General features: G+C 42.4%; 1 protein-coding gene across 1 annotated transcript in view; it reads right to left on the bottom strand.

Moving 5' to 3' along the window:
* Nucleotides 1–11,452: 11,452 nt before the first annotated feature.
* The window catches only part of LOC138293843 (volume-regulated anion channel subunit LRRC8C-like), a 65,661-nt gene continuing 62,485 nt past the window's right edge, over nucleotides 11,453–14,628 (bottom strand). The window contains exons 8-9 of the mRNA XM_069233154.1: nucleotides 13,404–13,655; nucleotides 11,453–13,328 (exon numbers count right to left, since the gene is read on the bottom strand). Of these exons, the coding sequence (XP_069089255.1) occupies nucleotides 11,453–13,328; nucleotides 13,404–13,655 (2,128 nt within the window). The remainder of the gene's footprint in view (nucleotides 13,329–13,403; nucleotides 13,656–14,628) is intronic.

The raw sequence follows: 14,628 nt of genomic DNA, 5'->3' as shown, positions 1-14,628 counted from the left end.
AGACAAGAAGGAAAGACACCTGACCAAAGGGCACCCATCGATCTAGACATGCTCAGGGCTTTAGTGTGGGCACTCCCAGCCATTTGTAACACACAGTACGAGGAGCTGTTATTCTGTGTCGCATTTTCCCTAGCTTTCTTCAGAGCATTCCGGACTTCAGAGTTAGTGGCAAGGTCAAAGAGCGACACTTCCGATAGGGCACTAAGATGGGGTGATCTCAAGACAGGTCAGGACATGGCGGAACTGAAAGTACAGTGCTCAAAAGCTGACCAGAAAGGAAAAGGTGTGGTGGTGCGCTTGAGAGGACTAGGGGGCCCCAAATGTTGCCCAATAGAACTCCTCAGGAGGTACATTGCATGCCGTCCCTCACAACCAGGATACCTATTGCTTCAGCATGATGGCCAGCCTATAACACAGTTCCAATATAGAAGGGTCTTGAGGTGGGCAATCGCAAAAGCGGGGTACCAGGGGAGAAAATGGTCAACACATTCCTTTAGAATCGGTGCGGTCACCATAGCCTTTGGGGAGGGCCTGCAGGCGGAGGCCATCAAGCGGATCGGAAGGTGGCAGTCTGGAAGATACAAGCTGTACATTCGATCCAGAGACGCTAAGGGTGGTCATCACGAGCCTCTCCAAGGGCAGAGCGTTTAGTGATCCAGGCCAGGAGGCTGGTGGGGGGGAGGGGGCAGGGGGGATCCTATTTGAGGGAAGGGCATTGCTATGGTGCTAAATGGGTTGACTATATTGTAACGTGGTTGAGCCATAACATATGCGGTCACAGATGTCAATAAATTGGGTGGTAATGCTTACCTTCTTGTCCATCTAGGGGCTAAGACAGTATGGGTGATGGGCCACTCCTTGGTGGCCAGAGCAGAACACCGGGCCAGAGAGAGTGGCTGGAACCACGGTTTCAGTAACATCAAACTGGCCTGGATGGGAACCCCAGGAATGAGATGGGCCATGCTGGAACCTAGAGTTCGCCAGCTGGTGGGGAAGAGAGGGTTTAAGCCGGACATTCTTGTAATCCACCTGGGTGGAAATTATCTAACTACTTGTGGGAGGGGCCCACTGTTGCAGGCCATGATGCAGGGTCTTGCCAGAATTGCCACCCTGATGGAAGACGGGGAAATAATTTGGTCTGAGACTATCCCACGGGAGGTGTGGCAGGGAGCCAGGTCTCCGGCCGCAATTGAAATGTCCAGGCGGAGAATCAACCGGTCGCTACAAAAATTTGCGAATCGGCAGGGATTTGGTTTCATCAGACATAACCTGCTGAGTAGACGCCTGAGCGGTAATTTTGCAGCAGATGGGGTACACCTGTCTGACGCGGGCACGGATATCTTTCTACTAAATATTAGAGACACTCTTGAGATAGCAGGCTGTAAGTAGCAAGTAAGGGATGAGCACAGGTGGGGGGCCTCGGTTATCATGAGATGCCATCCCCGAGGCTTGGCGGAGTTACAGGGCGATCCTAAAGCTTTAAAACTGATTAAAAGGCCTCCAGATGTTGATTCCTGGAGCCAAAAGCAATTCCTCAGGCCACTGTGAGTCTTTACGGCGGGGCCTGGGATGACGCAACGGTGCTCCTTAATCTCGCAAGGGACAGTTGGAATCCTGAGCAACTGTGGAGACCGGCCGGGGTCTCGCTCTGACTTGTCAGGAGCATGACAAATTAATAAAGTGGTAAACCACAATAAAGGAATGAGATGTAACATGCTAGGCACGTTGGTGCAGAGAACACCAGACGGAACAGCTCTAGCTTTCTCAGGATGGGTGTCTCTGACACCGGGATCGCCCGTAAGCTAACCCAACCTGTGTAATCAATAAACTTGCGACATATTATACCCACAAATGTTGTCCCTGGCATTTATTATGTCGCATGCATGGTATTGTGATAAACTCCAATTGCACACACCCTCAGGGGTTAGGGGTAGCAGCGCTATGTAGCTGGCCACGTCGCACGAAGGGCGACAATAGGGGGGACAGCTTCCTAGCGTCGCTCCCCTGTTAGGGAGGCAAATGGTCAGGAGGGGCCTCTGTACTTGGGGAGGGTGGTCCACCGCTAGTTTATGGCCCCAAGGTGTGAGGAGGGAGGAGTGAGGCCAGGCGGTCTTTTAAGGGGTGACCTCTCAGGGCTGGGCCTCTTTGGGTGAACGGCGAGCAACCTCCCACCCACCCCTACAACAGCGGAAACAAGGGGCTGGATGCATGAATACAGGAAGAGGTGGTCACATATGTGAAACATACATCTATAACATGACTTTCTTTACAGAAGAATCAAGAACCATCGCAAAGCGGAGTTACAGGGCGATCCTAAAGCTTTAACATTGATTAAAAGGCCTCCAGATGGTGATTCCTGGAGCCAAAAGCAATTCCTCAAGCCACTGGGAGTCTTTACGGCGGGGCCTGGGATGACGCGACGGCACTCCTTAATCCCGCAAGGGACAGTTGGAATCCTGAGCAACTGTGGAGACTGGCCGGGGTCTCGCTCTGACTCGTCAGGAGCATGACAAATTAATAAAGTGGTAAACCACGATAAAGTAACGAGCTGTAACATGCTAAGCACGTTGGTGCAGAGAACACCAGACGGAACAGCTCTAGCTTTCTCAGGATGGGTGTTGGCCAATTTTAAGAAACTCATCTCCGACACCGGGATCGCCCGTAAGCTAACCCAACCTGTGTAATCAATAAACTTGCGACATATTATACCCACAAATGTTGTCCCTGGCATTTATTATGTTGCATGCATGGTATTGTGATAAACTCCAATTGCACACACCCTAAGGGGCTAGGGGTAGAAGCGCTAAGGCATGACGGCATGACGTATGCATGCCTTTCACAAATGAAAGCAAGCGGATTTTAAAAGGCAAGCCCAGGAACCAATGGAAGTGACTGACGTGGCATGGGCGTGGTTTCAAGCCCAAAGAGAGATTACAGAATGGACTGAGCACTCTGTGCTCGCCCATAAACAACTTGGATGCTATTTTACTGATTTATATATAGGTGGACATCCATAGCATGTGTATGCGGTGACAGACACACCCATATTACTAGCATTTAAGGAACTTGACACACAGGTGAGAAAACATTTAATTACATTACAGTGCTTGCTCATTCGGTGATAGGCACACCATTATTAATTGCAAGCCTATTAGAATGTTGGCTACTTTTGCAACTGTGATAGGCACACAAGCTTGCCTGCACATTCTGTGACAGGCACACTACAATATATATTGACATTAACTTTGCATAAAACGAGTTTTAAAAGTTAATGTGCATAGTAATAACTAGGTTTTTTTGGGGTGTGGTTGTCAAACGTTGTTTCAACATGGCTTCCAAACAATATTTAATTTAGATAACAGCATTCTTACAGCATACAGGAAACCATCTATTAAGTGGAAAAACTGGTTTTGTTGTTTTGAGAATTATTTAGTGGCTCTGGATGCCACTAAATTTGAACCCAGAAGAAAGTTAGCTTTGTTTTCTGCCACTTGGGCCAAGAGGGCCAACACATTTTTGATAATTTGGCAGAGTTGGATACTCAGTTGGATCATTTTGGTCAATGATATGAATACACAAAAAAAACATTCATAGTCTGGCAGAAGAACTTTCAGAAGAGCCTAGCGTTCTACTAAAAAGATTCAGTTTTTTAAAGAGAAAAATTTTGAGGAGAGTATTGAAGAATATGGCCCTCATTACAATTGTGGCAGTCACACCTGACGCACCACAACACTACTGCCAGCTCGATTACGGCCCAGCAGGATACTCGTAATAGGGCCTGCGGAGGGACGGCCGCATAGCAGGTCATCCCGACATGGGATACGTGGGACTTTGGAGGGCAGAGGAGTTGTAATAAGTCCATTGTGTCTGCTCTTAGGCAATTAGCCTCTACATGCAATTATGGTGACACTTTAGGTATGTACATAGGGACCAGTTAGTTCATGGCTGTTGTTGAAAAAAGAAATACAAGAGCGTTTGTTAGGATGCAGAGATTCCACTCGTATTGAGGCTGTGGACATTGCAAAAGGTAGTGAGCGCTCATTGGTCACAAGTAAACTCATGGCTCAAGAACAAGCAGCATTCAGGATAAATGATTCAGACACATTAAATCTGGTACAAGTTAAGGATATAAAACCGATGAGAAAACCTCAGTTATCTTGCTTTCGTTTTGGGTCAAAATCGCATTTCGTTAACAATGAAAATTGTTTCGCTGTGGGAAAGCGATGTAATAAATGTAATAAAAATGGGACATTTTCAATAAGTTTGCAAAGGAGGAAAGAAACAACTTAGAGTTAACTGTGTAGAAGTCGAAATGGATGATCTAATGCATGATGTCTCTAATGACTTGCCAAAGGTGCTTTTAAATGTAGAAGTGGAAGGTGGCCAGGATGTAAAAGTCAAAGGTACATTATGTGAGGTGTTGGTGGGGGATACTTCACTTTCTATGATGGCGAATTCAGGAGCACCCATTACAATGTTATCAGATTTGATGTTCTTCAAATTGTGGGAACATATTAAGAAACTGCAGTCTCCAGATATGAACCCAAAACCTTTTGGGGTACAGAACATTCAAATGCTTTGGGTTTTTAAAGATGTGTTGACATGCTTGGGTAAGAAAGCCACCACAAAAATGTATGTTGCCTCAACAAGTAGGAATCTTGTTGGATGGCAAGATTTAGCCAAACTGGGTTTAATGTTAGTACTGGGGGGTAATACTCCAGTTATGGTTGCGCCGATGCATGTGTCATATGTTGAAAACTATCAAGAAGGTGGTGTAAAGAAATGTATAAAGGAGTTTGCTGAAGTATTTTGGGATAACATAGGTTACATTAGGAAATTTGAACATCACATCAGATGAAAACTGGATGCTGTTCTAGTCATACATAAGGTTAGACCTGTTCTATTAAGTGCTTGAAATTATCTTAAAAAGATGTTACAGAATTTGTGTGATGAGGGGATAATAGCAGAAACTAACACTTATGAATGGGTCAGCCCCACTGTTATTGTGAGGAAAAAATCGGGGAAATATTTGCATATGTGTGGATTTACGCACATTCAACAAGAATATTAAAATTGATTGCCATCCTCTCCCAAAAATTCATGAACTACTAGACAAAGTGGGTCAACCAAAATGTTACAGTATTCTTGATTTAGCATATCATCAAATACATTTAGATACTGCTTCACAGGAATTAACCACTTTAATTACATCATGCGGTGCCTGTAAGTTTCTGAGAATGTCGTTTGGGCTGGCTTCAGCTACAAGTGTTTTTCAGAAGCATATGGACACCATTTTAAATGGTATTAAGGGAGCACATGCATTCCAGGATGATGTCTAGATTTATGCAAACAACATACAAGAGCATAATTGTATTTTAAGGAATGTTTTGTCTCTATCTAGAGAAAATGACATCACTTTAAGATTAGCTAAATGTAAGATCATGGTAACTTAATTGGATTACCTGGGTCACAGAAGAACATCGGAAGGCATCAAACCAAAGCATTGTCTCAGTAAGGCCATCAAAGAAGAACCTGCTCTTAAAGATAAGGATTCTCGTAGGTAATCTTTAGGACTATGCGAATACTCTTCCCTATTTGTCAGTGGCAATGCTTTTGAGGTACAACCACTTAGATCTTTACTGTAACGTTTACATGGAATACTGAAGTGGAGGAAGTCTTTAAAAAATCAATTTAATTGTATCAGCTCCTGCTTTAATACAGTTTACTGCAGGTAAAAATGCATTTTAACAGTTGATGCGAGTCAAGTAGGACTTGAGGCGGTGTTATCGCAAATAGGGTACCATTGCTTTTGTGTCATGCTGCTGAATGTAACTCTTGTGCCATTGAAAGGGAGGCTCTGGCTTGTACATGGGCAATGGAATTGAGGTGGTGGATTTACCATATATAGGAATAACAAGCAGCCAGCTGGCCTACCTTCTTCATGGTACAGGAACAGGTAAGACTTCTAAATGTTTACTAAGGTTGTTGTCACAACTTAAAGAGTATCTGTAAGGAAATGCCTCCTTGGCATGGTTGCCCCCTGACTTTTTGCCTTTGCTGATGCTATGTTTACAATTGAAAGTGTGCTGAGGCCTGCTAACCAGGCCCCAGCACCTGTGTTCTTTCCCTAACCTGTACTTTTGTATCCACAATTGGCAGACCCTGGCATCCAGATAAGTCCCTTGTAACTGGTACTTCTAGTACCAAGGGCCCTGATGTCAAGGAAGGTCTCTAAGGGCTGCAGCATGTCTTATGCCACCCTAGAGACCTCTCACCCAGCACAGACACACTGCTTGCCAGCTTGTGTGTGCTAGTGAGAACAAAACGAGTAAGTCGACATGGCACTCCCCTCAGGGTGCCATGCCAGCCTCTCACTGCCTATGCAAGTATAGGTCAGTCACCCCTCTAGCAGGCCTTACAGCCCTAAGGCAGGGTGCACTATACCATAGGTGAGGGTACCAGTGCATGAGCATGGTACCCCTACAGTGTCTAAACAAAACCTTAGACATTGTAAGTGCAGGGTAGCCATAAGAGTATATGGACTGGGAGTTTGTCAAACACGAACTCCACAGCACCATAATGGCTACACTGAAAACTGGGAAGTTTGGTATCAAACTTCTCAGCACAATAAATGCACACTGATGCCAGTGTACATTTTATTGCAAAATACACCCCAGAGGGCACCTTAGAGGTGCCCCCTGAAACTTAACCGACTGTCTGTGTAGGCTGACTAGTTCCAGCAGCCTGCCACACTAGAGACATGTTGCTGGCCCCATGGGGAGAGTGCCTTTGTCACTCTGAGGCCAGTAACAAAGCCTGCACTGGGTGGAGATGCTAACACCTCCCCCAGGCAGGAACTGTAACACCTGGCGGTGAGCCTCAAAGGCTCACCCCTTTGTCACAGCCCAGCAGGGCACTCCAGCTTAGTGGAGTTGCCCGCCCCCTCCGGCCACGGCCCCCACTTTTGGCGGCAAGGCTGGAGGGAACAAAGAAAGCAACAAGGAGGAGTCACTGGCCAGTCAGGACAGCCCCTAAGGTGTCCTGAGCTGAGGTGACTCTAACTTTTAGAAATCCTCCATCTTGCAGATGGAGAATTCCCCCAATAGGGTTAGGATTGTGACCCCCTCCCCTTGGGAGGAGGCACAAAGAGGGTGTACCCACCCTCAGGGCTAGTAGCCATTGGCTACTAACCCCCCAGACCTAAACACGCCCTTAAATTTAGTATTTAAGGGCTACCCTGAACCCTAGAAAATCAGATTCCTGCAACAACAAGAAGAAGGACTGCCTAGCTGAAAACCCCTGCAGAGGAAGACCAGAAGACAACAACTGCCTTGGCTCCAGAAACTCACCGGCCTGTCTCCTGCCTTCCAAAGAACTCTGCTCCAGCGACGCCTTCCAAAGGGACCAGCGACCTCTGAATCCTCTGAGGACTGCCCTGCTTCGACGACGACAAGAAACTCCCGAGGACAGCGGACCTGCTCCAAAAAGACTGCAACTTTGTTTCAAGAAGCAGCTTTAAAGAACCCTGCAACTCCCCGCAAGAAGCGTGAGACTTGCAACACTGCACCCGGCGACCCCGACTCGGCTGGTGGAGAACCAACACCTCAGGGAGGACTCCCGGACTACTCTACGACTGTGAGTACCAAAACCTGTCCCCCCTGAGCCCCCACAGCGCCGCCTGCAGAGGGAATCCCAAGGCTTCCCCTGACCGCGACTCTCTGAAACCTAAGTCCCGACGCCTGGAAAAGACCCTGCACCCGCAGCCCCCAGGACCTGAAGGACCGGACTTTCACTGCAGAAGTGACCCCCAGGAGTCCCTCTCCCTTGCCCAAGTGGAGGTTTCCCCGAGGAAGCCCCCCCTTGCCTGCCTGCAGCGCTGAAGAGATCCCTTTATCTCTCATTGACTAACATTGCGAACCCGACGCTTGTTCTAACACTGCACCCGGCCGCCCCCGCGCCGCTGAGGGTGAAATTTCTGTGTGGGCTTGTGTCCCCCCCCGGTGCCCTACAAAACCCCCCTGGTCTGCCCTCCGAAGAAGCGGGTACTTACCTGCAAGCAGACCGGAACCGGGGCACCCCCTTCTCTCCATTGAAGCCTATGCGTTTTGGGCACCACTTTGAACTCTGCACCTGACCGGCCCTGAGCTGCTGGTGTGGTGACTTTGGGGTTGCTCTGAACCCCCAACAGTGGGCTACCTTGGACCAAGAACTGAACCCTGTAAGTGTCTTACTTACCTGGTAAAACTAACAAAAACTTACCTCCCCCAGGAACTGTGAAAATTGCACTAAGTGTCCACTTTTGAAATAGCTATTTGTGAATAACTTGAAAAGTATACATGCAATTGAAATGATTCAAAGTTCCTAATGTACTTACCTGCAATACCTTTCAAACAAGATATTACATGTTAAATTTGAACCTGTGGTTCTTAAAATAAACTAAGAAAAGATATTTTTCTATAACAAAACCTATTGGCTGGATTTGTCTCTGAGTGTGTGTACCTCATTTATTGTCTATGTGTACGTACAACAAATGCTTAACACTACTCCTTGGATAAGCCTACTGCTCGACCACACTACCACAAAATAGAGCATTAGTATTATCTCTTTTTACCACTATTTTACCTCTAAGAGGAACCCTTGGACCCTGTGCATGCTATTCCTTACTTTGAAATAGCACATACAGAGCCAACTTCCTACAGTATAATTTTGACATTAAGTATAGAATGTAAGAGCTGACTGTTTATCTAGCATTCCTTTAGCTGTTGATGAGGTTGGTTGCCAGGTGGATGTTGAATGTATGGTAGCTATGGTTGAAGATTTAGTTGAGGGTAATGCTAAGATATCATATGACGTTTGGCTGGACGCTCTTAAGGAAGATAAGAATTTGCAGGACGTTTTGCAGTTTTTAAAACTTGGTTAGCAAAGAAAATTTGCTCAGGTACCACAGGAATTGTCAGTTCATAATGGTATTCTCATGCGTGATTATAAATGTGTTCCACCCTCTAAGCGTAGAAGCCCTTTAATTGAACTAGCTCATGAGTGTCATTTAGGGGTAAATAGTACTACCAAGAATTTATAGTAATTTCTTTGGTGGCCAGATATGGACTATCGGGTAGTTAACTGTGTTAATAATTGCACCACATGTTTGCTTCCTGATAAGCATTGGAAGACTAGAGGAAATCCTTTGAGTATGGTGTCCATGCCAGAAGTGTGTGTGGTATAAAGTTGCACTTGCGTGTGCTGGTCCATGCAAGTGTTTGCTTGTAGAGAAAAATACACAATTGTCTTGGTGGATTATTTTACCTGATGGGTATATATGGACTGTGTACCTTCTAACAGGACTGAATTTGTTATCAAGTTTTTGAAGAAAAGTTTCACTATTGAGGGTCCATCCAAATACTTAGTTACTGATAACTGGACATATTTCACATCTAGATGCATAGAGATCTTTGTAAATTCTTTAGATATAAAACATATCCACGTAACATTATACTCATCATCATTAAATGGTTTGGTGGAAAGTGATAATAAAATCTTAAGAAAGGAGTACAGACAGCAGTGGCAGCTCATATGGATGTTGAATATTTTGTCAGGCAAACATTATGAAATTATCTTACTACACCAAATACCACCACAGGGATTTCACCATTTGAACTTATTAGGAGAAGAACTCCTAAGTCATTGGTGAATCCAGAGTGAGTGCAGAAGTTGAAGTCATGTAAGGATAGGTTTCCAATTGGAATTAGTGAAATGTTAGACAAAGTGTCAAAAACACACCTTAACAAAGGAACAATTTGATAAAAGATGTGAAAGAAGTGGCATTTAATGTTGGTGATTGGGTTTAAATAAAAAAAAAAAAACATTTAGAGTCAGAACGAGAGAATCAAAAAATAAGTCTCCAGTGAAAAATGTGAAACTCTCAAGGAATTGAGCATTATGGTCAGAAAAAGAGTGGTGGAGTAGAAGACATTTGATTTAATTGACATATTTACAAGCAAAATAAATACTCAGAGTGAAAGATAATGGAAGTAAACATGTCTGGTTTGATTAGGGCAAATTACAGGAAAACAATATGCCTTTTAATAACAAAATTCAAAGATTTCCAACAGTTTTTTCTCTTCCAGGTTCACCAATAGCAGCAGCATCTTCAAATACTAATTCTGCGATAACTGAGTTGGGATCTCGTAATAATTTAACTGAAAATATGGGTGGAAAAGCCTGTTTTTCTGATAATCATGGTCCAGGTTGTGTTTCCTGTGCAAATATTTCTGACAGTCACAGACCAGTTTGTGTTACCTGTGTACCTTCAAAATTTAAAGATTTTTATGTACATCAATAGATGTTGCTACTACTAGCATGGTTCTGTACTTGAGGTTTTGTCTATTTGTCTTGTTTATAAAGGGAGAGATGTGTTACATGTCAAAATGAATGTTGTGAAAAGTGCTGCGGTGACAGTTGCAGCGGGGCTTCTGTGCGAAGGGCCGCTTTCCAGTGGGCTCCTCTTCAGACTTTGAAATAAACCTTTGGAAACTAACCAAGTGTTCCTGGACCTATCCTCAACAGATGGACTTCAAAATCTTCAAATAGAATTGAAAAAATTAACATTGTCAAATAGATTATCAGGGAAACCTAATCATGATGTGCCAAATGAGAAAAACACTGCAAGAACTGAAAAGGTACAATTTGGCCCAGAAAGCAAACTGTAGACTAGAAAGAGGAACATTTAGAAAAGTTGCTCACCTTCCTATTTTAATAGGCAGAAACTGAAGCAGACAGTGACAGTGACTGTCAGCACCAGATAATGATAACATCTGAAAGACTAATCTGAATTTTGACACTGAGGACTGCCAAGAGAAGGGAGTATATAGAGTCTTCCATGGATTTATTGAACTTGTAGTGCATATGTACATTGGTTTGGACTGTTATTTCTAGTTCTTCATTGTATTTAGAGCATGCTAGGATATAATAGGTTTTCCTACTTTAGGAAGTGCTGGTGCTGTCAACTGATCCGCATATTTGTTCAGATCTTTCAGTACAAAATGAACTTGTTACCTTTGTCTTCCCTTGAACATTCTGTCAACAAATTCTTCCAGTTTGTTCTACCCACTTGACTGATTTGCTATAAGAGGGCCTATTTTCTCGGCTTCCAATTGGTTGCTGAAACTACCTCCAGATGTTCATGCATAAACTCCAAAATTGGTTCGATTCTGAAAAGCGTTACTAAACTAAACAATAGACTAAATATTATTCTATGATCTACATGCTTTCTTTTGCTCTTTTTTAGTTATCACCATTATTTGTGCAAAGACCATGTAAGCACTGTACTACAATATACAAAACACCATAACTTAAAATGAAAAAACACACTTTTCAAAATGTCTAGACCAACACCCAAGATGTAAGTAAGATAATGTACAAAAATATACAATACAATGTGAAAGAATACTAACCCTCAATGCTGGACTGGTTCGGTACTCAGAAATTTTTCCTGTATACTCTGAGGCAGAGTTTTAAACACTTCGTCTTCAACAATTAATTGATTCCTTTTTAGAAGCATGCAGTTTCCAAGTTCAGGTGGTAACATCCTTAGATTATTAGCATTTATTTCAAGTTGACGGAGTTGTGTCAACTGTCCAATCTCTGGAGGAATAAACATTAGCTTATTTTGTGAGAGTGTAAGAATACGGAGCTTAGTGCACCTAAACAGCTGCAGTGGTAGTTCAGAAATTTTGTTGTGTTCGATTGTGAAATACTGCAGATCCTGGAGCTGGGAAATCTCTGGAGGAATTCTTGAAATGTTGTTGTATCCTAGCTCAAGTTGTCGTAACTTAGTGAGTTTAAACAGGTTTAGTGGTATCTCAGAAATCTTATTTTTGTTGAAGTTCAATGTTTCTAGAGATGTGACCCTTCCAATAAGTGGTGAAATTGCCTCTATGGAATTATAGTTGAGTTTCAAAGATGTAAATTTTCTAAGATTTTGAAAACTTGCAACTTCATTCACAGTTGTGAGGTTATTTTCCTTTAAATCCAACTCCTGGAGATTGCTTAGACTAAAGACAGCACTTGGAATCCGGTCAAGATTGCATTGTACAAGCTTTAACCTTGAAAGATTAGTAAGCTTTTTAAAGTTTGCTAAAAACACTAGCTTGACACCCTGGTTATGTAAACTTAGATGAAAAAGATGACTGGCTATGTCAATAACAGCAACAGGCAATTTTTCGATGTTTGACCTTATATGAAGGGACTTCAAACCCTCTAAATCACGAAAAGACTGCAATGGAATTAAAGTTTTGCTGTCAATCTGAAGGTTTCCTTCCAAATATAATTCTCTGAGCTTCTTTAATCCATACATCCACTGGGGTATTTCCAGTGCGTTATCAAACCTTACTCGTAATACATACAATGTGTCTTTCAAAAACTGAATGGCTTTTGTCTCCATCTTCACAGTGCTATTTAAAATCCACAGCTCTCTAAGCAAAGTTAACTTTGATATGAGTGGTTCTAAGGTTACATCTTTAATTAGTTCCAGTTTCAACACTTCCAGATTAAATAACTCATAAATAGCCGAAGGAATTCCAGGCAACATAAATAGATGCAGTTCACTTTTGCCATTGGCATTTACAATTGTACGCTGTAAAAGCTTTTCTTGAGTCCATTCATAATTCAAATGTATCTGTAGCAGTCTGTTTTCGCTGACATCTGAAAGGAATATAGCAAACTTTCTTGCATATAATGTATCATACTGATCTATTAAGTGCAACAAAAATGCAAAATCATTCTTTACATCAGGTATATCATTAATATCAGATTCTCCTCTGACATCTTCAAAAGAATATTCTTTAAGTTTGTAAAAGAAAATCCAGTACAATGTATATAGGCAAACAAAATTGTATAGAATTATGACTGCAATATAGGCATATGAGAGCATTGTAAACATTCTTAACAAGCCATGAAGGCAGAAGAATTGTGAAAAACCGGTAACATACAGGTTATCCAGGCAACTAATAATATATTTCATTTTAGGAGTTAAGACAGCAACGTAACAGAGGATAACAATAGCTTGAGTAAAGCGTAAGATAGTTTGCCTTGTGTACATACTGTACAAAATGTCACCATTTTCTGTGTGTATTCTAAACTTTCTGACTTTTTCAAATAAAGCTTTGGCTTGTTCCCCTTCTTTTTTATCTAAGATAGTCACAGCCTGGTTCCCATAAACACCTACAGCTCCTTGGGTCTTTGAGGTTGATTTTGACAAAGATACTTGATCTTCAGTTAATGGAAACTTGGTGCTCGGGCTTTTGGTTGGTAATGTTGCAGTAGGTGGTGTAGGATCGACATGTTTTGGTTCACTTGATACTGATACATCTTGCTTTTTTGATGGAACCCTCGTAATCTTTCTGATCTCAGAATGTTCATATACTGTTTCTGATAGTGCTTTTGTGGTCCATGGAGAATCTAAACATTTCACCAGCACAGCAGTAAAATGTTCAATTTTTGAACTTGTACCTGGAAATTTGAACCAGAAATTAGAACAAGCCATGAAAATGAGTGAGTGCAGAAGAACCATGTATGGAAAGTATTTGGAGTACCATAAAGTTGCTGTATCGTAACACCATTGATCAACCATATTATACTGTTGTCGGTCCAGGAGAACCCTAGGATTTGCATTAGTTTTATATAGCTTTGCCAAAAAAGTTGTATTCCATGACATAGTATCAATTTCAAATCCATGTGGCATTGGGATGCATATAATTCTTGTTGCAGAAGACATCTTCAAGAAAGAATGAAGACAGATATTCTAAATTAATAATATATTCCACAAATTAGTGCTTCAAATAACAACCACATATGCACTGAGAGAGATAAACAGAATACAACCTTAATTAAGTATAAAGAGTATAAAAGTATAAAGTGCACATTTAAGAACTGAAAGGTTGAGTTGAAAGCATGTGTTTACAATTAGCATGGTCAACAAAGCATTTGTTAATCTGTTACAAACCATGATTAGAACAGATAAGTGACAATCTTTACTTGTGTCATGCTGCCTACTTATCAGTGGGAAAAGCCAAGGCAGAAATCATAACCCTCTCTACACTTATCACCATCATTTGAAGAACTATTGTACCTAAACAAGGAAAGAAAGACAGTAATGAACCACGATGCGGGGGTGTGCAACGTACAAACAACCTAACGTATACAAGGTGATTTTGTTAACTTTCACCTTGCTAATCACATTCCCATGTTTGCAGCCACCTTCTCAAATACCCCGTACATTTTCATCCAAACCATCAAATATTTTATTTCATCCTAGGTGCCTAGGAAAGGTACTGCCCTATGTCCTCTTCCATAATTGTAGGGGAGATTACAATCTAATTGGAGAGAAACAACCCCAAACAACACCCCAATGGGCTACATAGTATAGTATATTTAGATATGCTGGTTTTGGTTTAACAGCAGATGTACTCCTAGTTTGTGGAAACCAGCCCTATTGTTTGTTGTTTCTTTCGTAGCACTTTCTGACTTATAAGCAGCCCACATCAGCACTCGCCAATCTCAAGGCCTAATTCCACTCCCTTTAAGATTTGATGGCAGCAGTAAAACATGTATATATTTATGACTATAGACAAT

This window comes from Pleurodeles waltl, chromosome 4_2, assembly GCF_031143425.1.
Source record: "Pleurodeles waltl isolate 20211129_DDA chromosome 4_2, aPleWal1.hap1.20221129, whole genome shotgun sequence".
NCBI classification, from domain to species: domain Eukaryota; kingdom Metazoa; phylum Chordata; class Amphibia; order Caudata; family Salamandridae; genus Pleurodeles; species Pleurodeles waltl.
The sequence above is the reverse complement of the archived record's forward strand: the minus strand, read 5'-3'. Positions and strand labels throughout refer to the sequence as shown.